The sequence below is a fragment of the Myxine glutinosa genome, chromosome 7 (genome assembly GCF_964187855.1).
Source record: "Myxine glutinosa chromosome 7, kmMyxGlut1.1, whole genome shotgun sequence".
NCBI classification, from domain to species: Eukaryota; Metazoa; Chordata; class Myxini; order Myxiniformes; family Myxinidae; genus Myxine; species Myxine glutinosa.
Window position 1 is genome coordinate 1,115,768 of NC_136267.1, and position 16,607 is coordinate 1,132,374.

Below are 16,607 nucleotides of genomic sequence, written 5' to 3' on the forward strand. Positions count from 1 at the left end.
AAACAAGACAGAAAGTTGAATAGCGGCGTAGCCGGGATTGTAAAATATTTGAAACCACAAACACACATGATAAGCTTTTGAAACAGTCGCGAATGCTGTTTACAACATTAAACAAAGAAATTTGGAGGTTTTTTTTTGGTTTTTTTTGTATACTGAATCGAGGCTCGTGAAAGAGCTGACATTTACTTCACAAACAAATCATCCAGACAAACAAAATATATAAAAGGAGGGAGCGGAAGACAAGAGAAGGGGAAGCACACAAACACTTGAGAGCACACAACATTTAAGAGCAGGGAGATGTGTGTGAGGGAGAGGGCTTGGGGGGAGGAGGCGTGGGAAGGGGGGGGGGTGTGGGAGAAGTAGGAAAAAAAAGGACACCAAGGACTTCCAGGACAGAAGTTGGTATTTCAAAAAAGTGGAATTGGGGTGAAATTAGTGGGGATAGAAAAGATCAAGATTTTGGATGGGGGAAGATAAGAGATGGTGACCTGGAGGTCACCTGGAGGTCAAACAGCTGTTTTAAAGACCTGGAGGGAGGAGTAGGATTGAAGAGAGTGTGGGAGTTTGTTCCAGAGGCGGGAGAAAAGAGGAATGAAGAAGTGAAGGTGAATAGAGAGTCTTGATTTTGGCAGTTTGACCATAAGAGGGTTGCAGGCAGATCTTGTGCGACCTGCAGGAATATTTGCAGGACAGAGCCCAGAGAGAGCTGGGGGGGCAAGGCCAGAGATGAGTCGGTAGAAGACGGAAAGACCACCAACCTGCCTGCAGTGAGTGAGTGAGAGGCCCTTGGAGTTAGCTTCATCGCGGGAGATTCCAATGATTCTGAATGCTTTGGTTTCAACAGCGTGAAGACGAGCTAGGTGTGAGGCAGGAGCACCAGCCCAGAGGGGAGAGCAGTATTCCATTGAGCTGCGGATGAAAGCCTTGTATATGGTGAGGAGGTCAGGTGTGCCAAGGAAGGACTTCGCACGATGGAGGATGCCCAGTCGGCGACTGGCTTTGGAGGCCAGATTTGAAATGTGGTTTTCCTAGGAAAGATCATGGCAGATAGTGAGACCCAAAAGCTTGAGTGACAGAACTTCTTGGAGAGGATTATTCAGAAAGTGGATGGGAGGGTTGTCCAGTCGGTCTTTTCGGAGAGACATCGTAAGAGTGTGAGATTTGTCAGGATTGAAAGACATGTTCCACTTGTTTGCCCAGTCTGTGATTTTGTCCAGGTCTGCAGAGAGTGAGGAGGCTGCAGACTGCCGATCTTAGGGATGAAGAATGGAGCGGCAGAGAGTAGGGTCATCAGCAAAGAGATAGAGAAGATTTTCAAGAGAGTCAGAGAGATCATTGATGAAGACCAGAAAAAGCACAGGGCCCGGAACACTGCCTTGGGGAACTCCAGCCTGAACAAGAAGAGGAGATGAGAGAAACCCATTCAGGGCCACACGTTGACTACGACTAGAGAGGACGTCCGCCAGCCATGCGTGGAGATTTCCATGGATACCAAAAGAGGAGAGTTTGGTGAGCAGAGCGGGGTGCCAGACCGTATCGAAGGCACGTGATATGTCAAGGGAGACAGCTCTAATTTCCTGTTTGGCATTGAGGACCTCCATCCATTGTTGAGAAAGCAGAAGCAGCATGTCCAGAGTAGAGTGACCAGGTCTGAAACCAAATTGATGATCAGAGATCAAGCCATTGGAGAAGAGGATAGTTTTCATATCTGAAGCAATGATGGATTCCATGACTTTGCTGATAATTGGGAGAAGGCTGATTGGTCTGTAGTTGCTGGGATCTGTTTTTGCACCTTTGTTGTGCAAAGCGGTGATGTTGGCAGATTTCCAAGCAGATGGCAGATGACCTTGAGCAAAAGAAAGGGTGAAGAGAACAGAGAGAGGGAGTGAAAGAGCGGAACAACAGGATTTTAGGACCCGTGGGCTGATGCCGTCAGGTCCAGTTGCAGAATCAGAGTCGAGGGTTGACAGAAACTTTTCCACCTTGTCAGGAGGAAAGGACACAGAGTCCAGGAGCAGATGTTGATGAGGCATCCCTGAGGTAAGTTATACTTACAGAACTGAGAGAGATGTACTGTACTCTAGATTATACCCCACAAGCATTGGGTACGTACCGTTTTGTTGGAAGAGACGTAACACCGATGCTTTTGATATTTGATGATCATTTTAACAATCGGTTTGTTTGTGTTTCACAGCCTGGTGTTGGCTTGGCGGTTAGGGTGCCGGCTTGGGTTCGAATCCCAGTCGATCGCTGAATTAACTTCAGGGGGGTTGCCTCAGCCTGTCATCCTTTTGAGGTCGGCAAATTGAGTACCAGCTTGCTGGGATGAATGATCCCGGTGTGTACCCCGATTTAGAATAGGTACACCGTATCTCTGCGCATCGTAAGAGCGTGACCAAGGGTTGGCGTCAGGAAGGGCATCCGGCCATAAAAACATTGCCTCAAACAGGGAACCATGATTGTCATGGGGCCCGCAAGGCTAACCCCCGCTCTAGCGGAGAAAATGGCCTTAAAACGATCATTCATATTCATTTTTCACTGAATGGAAAACGTAAAGGCAGAGCATGGAGATTGTGATGTATAACAGGTTCGATTATATGTTCGGCATGAACGGCATATAAATCAAAATGGCGGTGTGTGGAGAGTTAGCTGCTGTAACGCCGTAATGACATCAGACATAATCACATCACCCTGTCATATGACCAGATCCTCAGCTCTGATTGGTATACGTTTGAGGGGCCATACATACATACAGACGGACAAACACTGTTCTAGACGGGTTTGCCCATAGGGCGTAGCCGTAAAAACTATAACGGCACTCGGTAGAGCGCATACCTCCGCCTGGTGAACTTCACCTTCTTCACCAAAATCTAATCATTTCGTTCTTGTCACATATGCTACCTCTCTGCCAAATTTCGCCTGAATCCATCTACAACTTTTTGAGATATCTTGTTCACAGACAGACAGGGGTGAAAACATAACCTACATCCACCTTGGGTGGATCCACCTTCTGTGGCGGTGGTAAAGATACAAAATGAAAATTGATGATTTTATGCAGCCATGACCTTTGAGATTTAGAGCTAAAAAAAAAAAATCAGCTTCTAGCTTTTGATTGGTAAACCAGTTCTGTGACCCAATATGCAAATTCTTCAAATTTCATGTCAGTTGGACGAAAATTGATGATTTTATGCATCATTGATAACCTTTGACCTTTTTATCTAAAAAAAAACACAATCGAATTCTACCTTTTGATTAGTGAACCAATTCAGTGACATGAAAAACCATCAATTCGACATGCAAATTCTTTAAATTTCACGTGAATCGGGTGAGTACAAACTCCTCTTCCTATGACGTCATGATTATGATTTAAATATTATAAAGGAGGAGGTGCTCCTGTGGTGAAAATTTCGTGTCTATCAGACCAACAGTTGCTGAGATTAAAAAAAATTCATAATGATTGGATAAGTGTTGTACTTGTTGAATTATGACGTCATAATGAAGGCACCGATGATATCATCATTAACATATCAGCAAGCGAAGTAGTTGACAATATGGCAGGTCTCAATTTTTTCTATGGAGTGGTTTCAGAGATATAGAGGTGCAAATTTTTTCCAAGATGGCGCCTGTACCACGTGACCTATGACGTCATAATTATCATTAAAATATTATACAGGAGGAGGCGCTCCTATGGTGAAAATTTCGTGCAATCGGACCAACAATAGCAGAGAAAAAACAATTCATACTGATCGAATCAAGCGTTGTACTTGTCGAATTATGACGTCATAATTAAGGTATAGATGACATCATCATTAATATATCTTATTCCCCAAGGGGAGTACTTGACAATGAGCCATGTTTCAATATTTTCCATGGAGTGGTTTCGGACCACTACGACTAGAGAGGAAGCTCTAGGACAGAAGTTTCTCTTGACTAGAGAGGAAGTTATCTCTTGACGGAGATAGAGGTACAATTTTTTTCGGTTTTTCTCGGATGGCGGCCAAACCACGTGATCAATGACGTCATCATTATTATTTTTTCTCCACTAATTTATCCCGAGATGACGCTCAAGAAATTTCATCTTGATCAGACGAAGTTTTGTAGTTGTCGAATTATGACGTCATAATGGAGGCATCTATGACATCATCATTCACATATTTTATTCCCCATGGAGAGTTCTTTACCATGAGCCACATCTCAATGTTTTCTGTGCAGTGCTTTTGGAGACAGAGGTACAATTTTTTTTGGTTTTTCTGGGATGGCGGCCGAACCACGTGACCGATGACGTCGTCATTTTTTTTTTTCTCCACCAATTTATCCCGAGATGACGCTCAAGAAATTTCATCTTCATCGGAAGAAGTTTTGTACTTGTTGAATTATGACGTCATAATGGAGGCACACACGACATCATCATTAACATATTTTATTCCCCATGGAGAGTTCTTTACAATGAGCCATGTCTCAATTTCTTCTATGCAGCGCTTTGGGAGACAGGGGTGCAAATTTTCTTCGGTTTTTCCAAGATGGCACCGATACCACGTGACCTATGACGTCATAAATATCATTTAAAAATTCTACAGGTGGAGGTTCACCATAGTGGAAATTTCCTTTCAATCGGACCAATGGTTGCAGAGAAAATCATATTTATTCTGTACGGACAAACAAACAGACAAACAAATGAAAATTCCCTCATGGAGTGACAATTGGCAAAACAGTACAAAGTAGAATGCCACTCAGTAGAGAATCCTTTTAACCTCAAATAAAATTTTTGGTGGAATTCAGTGACCTGATATGCAAATCATCTTCAAAGTTTAACTTAATCTGAGCAAATTGACAATTTTAGAAATCTGGCCTATGTTGACCTGTTGGCCTATGTTGACCTCAAAAATAGCTGGTGGTTGGTTTCAGTAAGCTGATGTGCAAATCCGATTCAGATTTCAAGACAATCGGATGAAAATTGGGGATTTTAGAGATTTGTAAAAAGTGGTTCACCTTTGTAATCCACTGGCTGAGGGGGTCCCCGTGTGCATGAGATGTGCCCTAAGTTACTCTTCATAATATTGAAGTAGACCATGAGACATATCAAAAAAGTTTGGGTAGACTTTTGGTAACCCGGCAGTAACCGAGGAAATGACGTCATTAGCCACGCCCTTTGCCGCTCTATTGATACCAAAATTTAGGGGTAGGGGAAACATAAATCGCAATAACTTTGGAAGTATAAATCACAGAACTACAAAATACCCATTAAAATGTTTGTATTTAAGTACTCTAGTCATTACAATAATCATTATGCAAATTAATATGTTAATGAGGTCACCAGAGGTCAAAAGGTCACAAAACCCGGGTACAAGTGAAAATTTCACATTGCTCCAAAAAAATACCCACCAAGTTATGGATTTACTCACTTTTACATTTCTGAAGCATGGAACGTTTAGAATAGACGCTACCTATTATTTTGATATGCATTTGGGGCCTTTTAATGCCTAAGTTTATTACATAATATCAATTGAAAAATGTCATAAATTTAAAAGGTGGAATTTTTTCAAGTCCTTGGGCATACAAAGTATGTTGTCATGCTGGGACCATTTGTTAGCAATATGAAGGTGCATATGAACAGTTTTTAGCCACGTCGCAGACGCTGCTCATAGAGTGCCCTCTGCTGTTGTTGTTGTTGTTCTTCTTCTTCTTGTTCTTCTTGTTCTTGCAGAGAAGACAAAACCTCAAAGCTCCACCCATTCTGGGAACCATAGCTCCACCCATTCTGGGAGAGCCTTCATATAAACAAATATCCACCATTTTATAAACTCGCAGAGCTTTGAGGCCTGTTTTGTAGGCCCGTGGTGTCTTCCTCTCTCACACAGTTTTATTTCAAATCAAATTCGATATATCATTTCATTTTTCACAGTCGCTAACATAGTTTTAGACTCGGTTGAAAAAAAACGGGAAGAAAATCCGATGAAAGTTGCCCTTTATAGAACGAAATGAATTCTCAAAGGCCTGTAACTTCAAGTCCATTGAGATTTTTTTTTTTTTAAATCGCGGCATGGTCAGTCATACACCGCCCGAAATAACAGACGGGAAAATGCCGAGATATATTAAAAATTCGTCCATTTGATGACAATCGTCACGATGAAATATTTAATTTATACGTCGTCACAATAATGTGGAGAGAGGAGCATAGCTTCGTTCACGTGTCGCCACACACGGGAAATTGCCGAGATATATATTTTTAAAATCGCGGCATGGTCAGTCATACACCGCCTGAAATAACAGACGGGAAAATGTCGAGATATATTAAAAATTCGTCGCCACACACGGGAAATTGCCGAGATATATTTTTTTTACATCGCGGCATGGTCAGTCATACACCGCCTGAAATAACAGACGGGAAAATGCCGAGATATATTAAAAATTCGTCGCCACACACGGGAAATTGCCGAGATATATTTTCACTCTGCACAAAAATAACATCAAGTAATCGAATCAATAGGAATGTCCTGTGCCTATAACATCGACGTTATAGGCACAGCTGCATCTAGGCATTGTGTAACATCGACGTGGCTTTTGTTTTAATTAAAACTTTTTGTACTTGTTATCAAGAATTCTCCCATGCTCTTTAGCTTTAACCGTTATTGCTCTGTAAGTAGGAGGCCCAAGGTCAAAGGTCAACTTTAATCGAATTCCGTTGCCAGCGCATGTCAAGCGGCATGCATCCTTTGAGAAAGATCACATTGTTTAATCTTGAAGTTTTTGTTTTAATCAAAGCAAGTGACTTTGAGTTTATGTCTTCACCACAAGATGGCACCAGTGTGATATTCTGATAGGTGGCAGCACACAACTTCCTTTGTTTTACAAGACAAATAATGTTTTGCATTACAAAAGAAATGTCTTAAATTCCAATCCACCCCCATCCATATGTCCACTGTGTTTTGAAACTGAGTAATTGGTGATCAATACATGAGATACATGTAAGTGGTTTTAGTTATGAAAAGATTATTAGGCAGAAAAAAGAATGAAACTATATTCTGTGAGGCTAATGTTGTCAGTTAAATAGGTCAATAATGCTATGCTATGACATGTATATGTTGGAACCCATCTGTGGATCGGTCCCATCGGCCGATGGGACCGATCCACAGATGGGTTCCAACATATACATTGTACATCGTTAACTGTAGAAAACCTAAATGTATGGCATCTTATGTTTTATGACTTAGTCAGGTTCACTTTGTCAATAAATTATATTTCGTTCCAAATCATGGTAGATTAGCAAACCTATACATTTTTGGAAAGGTTATAGCATAAGGAAACTAAAAATCAATGTTTACATTTGGAGAGATACCTGTATGGCGGCCATTTTGGATTTTCAAAATGGCCACTGTAAAATACATATTTTGTTCTATTTCTGCCTCTAATTACCCTAAAAACTTTTTAAAATATACTAAACCTATATTTTCAGGGACAAGGAATCCAACGAAAGTATCAAATTAGTGCTATGGGGAATGGTAAGACACGAATCGAAGGTTTTGAATTGCAAAATACTGTCTTTATATTCGCGATAAGTTGCATAATCAAATACATGTTATCATTTTGTACAGGCAGTTAATAACATCAAAATGTGTCACAATAATTCATATCACCAAACATACACAGGCAGTCAGCAAAATCATATATACACATGCGGTCAGTATAACTTCACATCTACACAGGCAGTCAATGACAAAATATACACAGGCAGTCAATGGCATCAAACATACACGATTACAGAATATGCCATTTAGAGTTCGTCATCACTGTCCTGTGTGTCGTATCCGACAATATAGTCCGCATCGTTTTCACAGTCCGTTCCACACAAGCAAAGGTCGGTCAAATTGATTGGCAAATCGAATTGGTCGAATGGTCGATCGAATCGAATTCGATGAATCGAATCGAATCGATCGAATTGGTCGAACGGTCGAATGGTCGATCGAAGCGATTGGTCGAATGGTCGAATTTGTCGAATGGAATTGGTCGATTGGTCGAATTGGTCGAATTGGTCGAATTGGTCGAATCGAATTGGTCGGAATTGGCAAATGTAAACATTGATTTTCAGATTTTCCATGTAATAACGTTTCCAAAAATGTATAGGTTTGCTAATCTACCATGATTTTGAAAGAAAAAACATAGTGAACCTGACTAACTCATTCTCTTGTGTTCTTAATTTCTTATGATTTCATCCTGTGTCTTTCAGGGGATGACTGCACTTGTTTAGAATGGACGCTGGTACAAGTGGCGTAAAGTTATTGCCAACACCAACATAAATCACCTGCTGTTGAGAAGTGCATTATTGGCCAAACTTCAACAGCTGACGCAACCACCAGTACTTCGAATGGAAGGAAACGCATTCGCGATGCTGCGGAAATCAGAAAGGACTGTGTGGCAAAAAGATTAAAATTCATTGATAATGACGAGGCACATTTTGTATACCACATGACGAATGAATGTTACAAATCGTATACAATGAAAAAAACATCAGATAGAATCATTGAAAAAGGGAACGCAAGCTATCAGCCGTCAGCAGTGGACATTTCAAGTGAACTTGGGATGCGTAGTGCGCGATCACAGGTTACCTCTCGGCCACCTCCTAGTCCACGGTGTGACATCTACAGCCATAGTTGTGTCATATGTACTCGTATCAAGCATCAGGGTATATACGAAAAATGTCGAATTTCTGAAACAGACAGGGCCAAGAAGTTCTTGGCAGCAACTGTATTTCGACAGGATGATGTATATGTCCGCACTTGTGATTTACAAGACGAGCAATTCCGTGTTTGGAGCAGACCTGTTCTGCCATAACTTGTGTATAAAGAATTACACACTAAAATATGATCGTGCTAAAGCCAGGCCAACACAAAAACGGCCGATGAACGCCAGTTCACACATTAGCACCAAAGGGTGGAGAAGAACTTTGCTATGTGCTACCACTTGTTCATACCCTGACTGGCTGTGACTGCACACGCAAGGTGGGAACAAAACATGCAGCCTTGAATAATGCTAGTCCATCTGAGTATCTGAAAGACTTTGATTCTGGAACAAGTTGTACCGACAGTTTCATGGCGTCCTGTGAGGCATACCTGGTACAAGTTATAAAAAAAGAACACCAAGTGCACAACAATGGATCAATTAAGAGACCACATGTACCATCACAGTAAAGGTGTATCCTTGGAGCAACTTCCGCCAACTGGCCATGCAATACAGCAACACATCCATAGAGCGTTTTATGCAACCTATCGGATGGTGACTTTGTTACACCCTCATAAGCCCACATCACTGGATCCAACTGCCTTTGGCTTCAGGGAAGCAGATGAACTTTTGATGCCAACTAAAGGCATGAGACCAATTCCTGAAGAATACACAGTTTTGTGCAATTGCAAAAAATGCAGCAATGACAGATGTGCCTGTCGCAAAAATGGACTTCCCTGCATGAGTTTCTGCAAGTGTCAAAGTCTCCAGGGTGATGAACAAATTGTGCAATGCAAAAACCCCTCTGGTTCAACTCAGTATTAGCATAACGGAAATTCCTTTATGGTATTAGGTATGTAGCAGTAATTTACTCTGTATAAGCATCGCTGGGTCGTCTGGATCCCTTTGACAAACATGCGAGTAAGCAACGGTAAATTACTAAACTTGTGGACAATAGAAACTATTGTGTTAAAACATGTACTTGTCTATCATTGCTTGAGATATGTCTCTTTCATTTGACCAGCCGATCAGGCATAGATAACATTTTATGGAACCATGGTCATCATTCCCATGGGTGTTTTTAAAGGCTTCTTGGCTTCAAATAAGATTTCAATTAAATCTAACCTCATGATGTGTCCGCCGACTTGACAAAACACTGAGGGTTAATACAATGGACTGAAGAACGTAAGGGAACTCTTCACAAAACATAACTCAGAATACATTCTCAAATTGCTAAAGAAGGTACTAGTATGCAGAACATTCTATTATACTTATGGACTGCAAAAAAATCCGCCTTTTAAATTTACGGCAATTTTCAGTTGATGTTATGTAATAAACCTAGGCATTAAAAGGCCCCAAATGCATATCAAAGCAATCAGTTGCATCTATTCTAAACGTTCCATGCATCATAAATGTAAAAGTGAGTAAATCCATAACTTGGTGGGTATTTTTTTGGAGCAGTGTGAAATTTTCACTTGTACTCGGGTTTTGTGACCTTTTGACCTCTGGTGACCTCATTAACATATTAATTTGCATAATGATTATTGTAATGAATACAAACATTTTAATGGGTATTTTGTAGTTCTGTGATTTATACTTCCAAAGTTATTGCGATTTATATTTCCCCTACCCCTAAATTTTGGTATCAATAGAGCGGCAAAGGGCGTGGCTAATGACGTCATTTCCTCTGTTACTGCCGGGTTACCAAAAGTCTACCCAAACTTTTTTGATATGTCTCATGGTCTACTTCAATATTATGAAGAGTAACTTAGGGCACATCTCATGCACACGGGGACCCCCTCAGCCAATGGACTATTGGCCTATATTGACCTTTTGGCCTATGTTGATCTCAAAAATAAATGGTGGTTGAATTCATTTCGCCGATATGTAAATCCTATTCATATTTCAAGTCAATCAGATGAAAATTGAGGATTTTAGAAATTTGAAATGGTTGTTGACCTTTGGCCTATGTTGACCTTTTGGCCTATGCTGATCTCAAAAATAGTTGGTGGTTGAATTCAGTTTGCCTAACTTCAGTTCAGTTTGTTTGGCTAACCCCCGCTCTAGCAGGGAAAATGGCCTTAAAATGCATGTTGTTGTTGTTGTTGAATTCAGTTTGCCGATATGTATATCGTATTCAAATTTCAAGTCAATCGGATGAAAATTGAGGATTTTTGAAATTTGAAAAAATTGGTTGACCTTTGGCCTATGTTGACCTTTTGACCCCAAAAATATATACGATTTTGTCGGACTACGAACTCTACCATTTGGTAAAGTTTCATGAAGATTGGTTTAAAATTGTGTCCTGTAGGCACGTATAAGTGAGCAGACAGACAAAGAAACACACACACACACACACACACACACACACACACACACACACACACACACACACACACACACACCGGAGTGAGCAACATACTTGCAAAAAAAATTATTATTTTTTGCCAAGTAATGAAAAATCACTCACAGAGCGACATTTGGCAAAACAGAACAAAGTGGAATGGCACTCAGTAGAAAATCCTTTTATCCTCAAAATAGTTGGTGGTTGAATTCAGTTAACTGATGTGTATATCCCATTCAAATTTCAAGTCAATCGGATGAAAATTGAGGATTTTAGAAATTTGAAAAAAGTCGTTGACCTTTGGCCTATGTTGACCTTTTGACCCCAAAAATATATATAGGATTTTGTCGGACCACGAACTCTACCATTTGCTAAAGTTTCGTGAAGATCGGTTTAAAATTGTGACCTGCAGGCAAGTATAAGTGAGCAGATAGACAAACACACACACAAACAAACACACAAATCAAAAATCACTCATAGTGACACTTGGCAAAACAGAACAAAGTAGCATGGCACTCAGTGGGGCATCCTTTTGACCTCAAAAATAATTAGTGGTTGAATTCAGTGACCTGATATGCAAACCGTCTTCAAAGTTTACGTTAATCGTATGAAAATTGACAATTTTAGAAATTCGGCCTATGTTGACCCTTTGGCCTATGTTGACCTCAAAAATTGTTGGTGGTTGCTTTCAGTAAGGTGATATGAAAATCCTTTTTAAATTTCAAGCCAATTGGATGAAAATTGACGATTTTAGAAATTCGAAATTGTTGTTGACCTTTGACCAATGGTGATCCCAAAAATAGTTGGTGGTTGAATTCAGTTAGCCGATATGTAAATCCTCTTCCAATTTCAAGTCAATCGGATGAAAATTGAGGATTTTAGAAATTTGAAATTGTTGTTGACCTTTGACCAATGGTGATCCCAAAAATAGTTGGTGGTTGAATTCAGTTTGCTGATATGTAAACCCTCTTCCAATTTCAAGTCAATCGGATGAAAATTGAGGATTTTAGAAATTTGAAAAAAGTGGTTGACCTTTGGCCTATGTTGACCTTTTGACCCCAAAAATATATAGGATTTTATCGGACCACGAACTCTACCATTTGGGAAAGTTTCGTGAAGATCGGTTTAAAATTGTGACCTGTAGGCAAGTATAAGTGAGCGGACAGACAAACACACCACCCGGAGTGATCAACACAGTTGCAAATTTTTTTATTTATTTTTGCCAAATAACAAACAAATGGACTCAAATGCAAAAACCTCTTCTCTGGCGCGGGTAACTAGCTGCTTGCTAACGGAACACCCCCATGCCTCCTACCTGCTTCCTCCCTCCTTCGCTCCATCACTCATTCCTTCCAAATAAATCCTTCGTGCCACCTCCCTTACCTCAGAAGACCGTTGCTCGGCAACGGAAGAGGCGGAAGTGGCAGACGCACGATCAGGGGTGAAGGTGCAACTCGGTCAAAGAGGAAATGTGAATATGACCGCAGATGGAGTGCAGAATGGCTGAGTTATAAATAAAACTTAAAACCAGGACGACGAGTTCTCGAAAACACTGGAATTCCCCTTTTGGGCGTGGTCGGGATTCCAAGAACCTGCGGATGGCGCGAAATTCTCGTCATGGCTTCTCCCTCAGCTGAGGTAAACGTTGTTGTTGAAATCCGTGTAATATAACAACAAGAGATCGTTTGAGAATTACTCACCGGAGCTTTCAGGGGAAATCACTTCAATTCATTGAACTCCTTTTTTTGTTTCTTTTTTTTTTTTTTTTGTATACTGAATCGAGGCTTGTGAAAGAGCTGACATTTACTTCACAAACAAATCAACCAGACAAACAAAATATATAAAAAGAGGGAGCGGAAGACAAGAGAATGGGAAGCACACAAACACTTGAGAGCACACAACATTTGAGAGCAGGGAGATGTGTGGGAGGGAGAGGGCTCGGGGGGAGGAGGCGTGGGAAGGGGTGGGGGGGGTGGGGGGTGGGAGAAGTATAAAACACAAGGACACCAAGGACTTCCAGGTCAGAAGTTGGTATTTCAAAAAGTGGAATTGGGGTGAAATTATCGGGGATAGAAAAGATCAAGGTTTTGGATGGGGGAAGATAAGAGATGGTGGTGAACAGCTGTTTTAAAGACCTGGAGGGTGGAGTGGGATTGAAGAGAGTGAGTGAGTTTGTTCCAGAGGTGGGAGAAAAGGGGAATAAAGGAGTGAAGGTGAGCAGAGAGTCTTGATTTTGGCAGTTTAACCATAAGAGGGTTGCAGGCAGATCTTGTGCGACCTGTAGGAATATTTGCGGGACAGAGCCCAGAGAGAGCTGGGGGGGCAAGGCCAGAGAGGAGTCGGTAGAAGACGGAAAGACCACCAACCTGCCTGCGGTGAGTGAGTGAAAGGCCCTTGGAGTTAGCTTCATCGCGGGAGATTCCAATGATTCTGAATGCTTTGCTTTCAACAGCGTGAAGACGAGCTAGGTGTGAGGCAGGAGCACCAGCCCAGAGGGGAGAGCAGTATTCCATTGAGCTGCGGATGAAAGCCTTGTACGTGGTGAGGAGCTCAGGTGTGCCAAGGAAGGACTTCGCACGACGGAGGATGCCCAGTCGGCGACTGGCTTTGGAGGCCAGATTTGAAATGTGGTTTTCCCAGGAAAGATCATGGCAGATAGTGAGACCCAAAAGTTTGAGTGACAGAACTTCTTGGAGAGGATTATTCAGAAAGTAGATGGGAGGGTTGTCCAGTCGGTCTTTTCGGAGAGACATAGTAAGAGTGTGAGATTTGTCAGGATTGAAAGACATGTTCCACTTGTTTGACCAGTCTGTGATTTTGTCCAGGTCTGCAGAGAGTGAGGAGGCTGCAGACTGTCGATCTGAGGGATGAAGAATGGAGCGACAGAGAGTAGAGTCATCAGCAAAGAGATAGAGAGGATTTTCAAGAGAGTCGGGGAGATCATTGATGAAGACCAGAAAAAGCACAGGGCCCAGAACACTGCCTTGGGGAACTCCAGCCTGAACAGGAAGAGGAGATGAGAGAAACCCATTCAGCACCACACGTTGACTACGACTAGAGAGGAAGTCCGCCAGCCATGCGTGGAGATTTCCATGGATACCAACAGAGGAGAGTTTGGTGAGCAGGGCGGGGTGCCAGACCGTATCGAAGGCACGTGATATGTCAAGGGAGACAGCTCGAATTTCCTGTTTGGCATTGAGGACCTCCATCCATTGCTGAGAAAGCAGAAGCAGCATGTCCAGAGTAGAGTGACCAGGTCTGAAACCAAATTGATGATCAGAGATCAAGCCATTGGAGAAGAGGAAAGATTTCATATCTGAAGCAATGATGGATTCCATGACTTTACTGATAATTGAGAGAAGGCTGATTGGTCTGAAGTTGCTAGGATCTGTTTTGCACCTTTTTGTGCAAAGCGGTGATGTTGGCAGATTTCCAAGCAGATGGCAGATGACCTTGAGCAAAAGAGAGTGTGAAGAGAACAGAGAGAGGGAGTGAAAGAGTGGAAGAACAAGATTTTAGGACCCGTGGGCTGATGCCGTCAGGTCCAGTTGCAGAATCAGAGTCGAGGGTTGACAGAAACTTTTCCACCTTGTCAGGAGGAAAGGACACAGAGTCCAGGAGCAGCTGGGTACGACTGGGTACGGTGGGTACAGAGAGGGATGGGTTTGGGACACAAGATTTAGAGGCAAACACAGAGTTGAGGCATTCAGCATTTTCACGCGCGGAGTCAGCCGTGTGGCCATTTGAGGTGAGGGAGGGGATGGAGGGGGAACAAACACCAGAAACAGATTTGACCAGACGCCACCAGGATTTGGAAGAGGGAGACAGATAAGAGAGTTCTGTCCTGAGAACGGATAGATATTGTTTCCTGGCTCTCCTGAGGGTGGACACACACTTGTTTCGGGCTTTGTGAAAGGAAATGAGATTTCCTTCCGTTGGATTTGCTTTCCAGGAGACGAAAGCAAGTTGTTTCTGGGCAATAGCCTCACCACAAGATTCCGTGTACCATGGACGGGAGGAAGGGTATGACAACTGAAGACGAGATGGGATAAATCTGTGCATGAGAGAGAGCAGTTTACTTTGGAAGAATTCCCAGGATGAGTTGATGTCAGAGGCGGTAGAGATGGGAGACCAGTCCAGATGATTGATGGCTGCTTGAAGACCATGCCAGTTGGCCTGAGTGAAATGCCAGACTCGTCGACGCTGAGGAGGCTCTCTGAGAATGGTCAGAGAGATGTCCACTTTAACAAGCACATGATCAGATGAGCCGATTGGAGCAGAAGAAGAGCAGCAGACATTTTCAGGGAAGTTAGTCATAACCAAGTCCAGAAGAGAAGATGCTCCATTGATTGAGATCGGGTCGGGAAATTGACAGATTGTGTCAGTCCCAGTGAGTCACAGAAGTCCTTTGCTGAAGAGCCATGGCTGGTAAGAGAGGTACCCACACCCAGCCAACTGGCATGGTGACAATTGAAATCACCACATATGAGGAAGAGAGAGTTGGGATGGGTAGATAGAAGTTGGTCCATGTTATCAGACAGCGAGATGTAGATGGAGTCATCACTGTTTGGTGGACGGTACAACACTCATATGAACAAAAGGTGGGAGCGAAGGGGAAGCCGTAGCCAAAGGTATTCCTGGGGGTGAGGTGGAGAGAGGGCAGTGCAGGGCGAGTGAGGAAGAGAGTTTTTTATAAAGATAGCAACCCCCCCCCCCCCCCCCCCCCCCTCCAAGACGAGGCTCAGGTCTATCATACCGGAGGAGGGAGTAACCTGGGAGAGATACCAAGGAATCAGAGACATCATGAAGGAGGAAAGTTTCTGTTAAGCAGATCACGTCTGGTTTGTGAGAAGCAACCTGTATGGAGAGATCAGTCAAGTTTGAGCGAAGGCCCCGGATGTTTGAGGTCCATACTGTTAAAGAAGAGGAAGGGGGAGCATCGGATACAGAACAGGGGGGGGGGAGCGGTACGGTATGATGTGGAAGAGGAGGAAGAGGTAGGGAGAGCTGTTGAAGGTGCGTCAGAGATTTCAGAACAGCTTGGAGAAAGGGAAGTATGGGGCGGACAAAAGGTTTGATGGTGATTGGGTGAGGCGCAGTGATGTGTTGTTTGAGGAGGGGGAAGAGTGAGGCAGAAGGTTGAGGGAGCTGAAGGTGAGAGTTGGAAGGGGGAAGAAGCAGGGAGGACGCTTTGAGGAGGAGGGGTGAGAGGGGAGTCTAGGAGGGGAGGAGTGAGGGAGGGTCTCAGAGGGGAGGAGTGTGGGGGGAGTTTAGGAGGGAAGGGGCAAGGGGGGAGATCTGAAAGGGATGGGTGATGGGGAAGATTTGGAGGGGAGGGGCAAGGGGGAAGATTTGAAAGGGATGGGTGATGGGGAAGATTTGGAGGGGAGGGGCAAGGGGGTAGATCTGAAAGGGATGGGTGATGGGGAAGATTTGGAGGGGAGGGCAAGGGGGAAGATTTGAAAGGGATGGGTGATGGGGAAGATTTGGAGGGGAGGGGTGAGATTGGATTTTGAAAAATGTACGATTAATGGGAAACGAACATTTC

The 16,607-nt window shown here is 42.9% G+C and overlaps 1 protein-coding gene across 2 annotated transcripts in view; it reads right to left on the minus strand.

The window, feature by feature from the left end:
• The window catches only part of LOC137416698 (uncharacterized), a 74,395-nt gene that overhangs the window by 26,813 nt on the left and 30,975 nt on the right, over window positions 1-16,607 (minus strand). Inside the window, exons 3-4 of one of the 2 annotated variants that reach the window (XR_013624000.1) lie at window positions 8,604-8,704; window positions 8,268-8,386 (exon numbers count right to left, since the gene is read on the minus strand). Coding sequence is in view for 1 of the 2 variants with exons in the window: in XM_078781239.1 (XP_078637365.1) it covers window positions 8,300-8,386 (87 nt within the window). In the remaining variant the exon portion in view is untranslated. Of the gene's footprint in view, window positions 1-8,267; window positions 8,387-8,603; window positions 8,705-16,607 lie in introns of those variants that run through there. The other variant, XM_078781239.1, reaches the window with a different exon arrangement.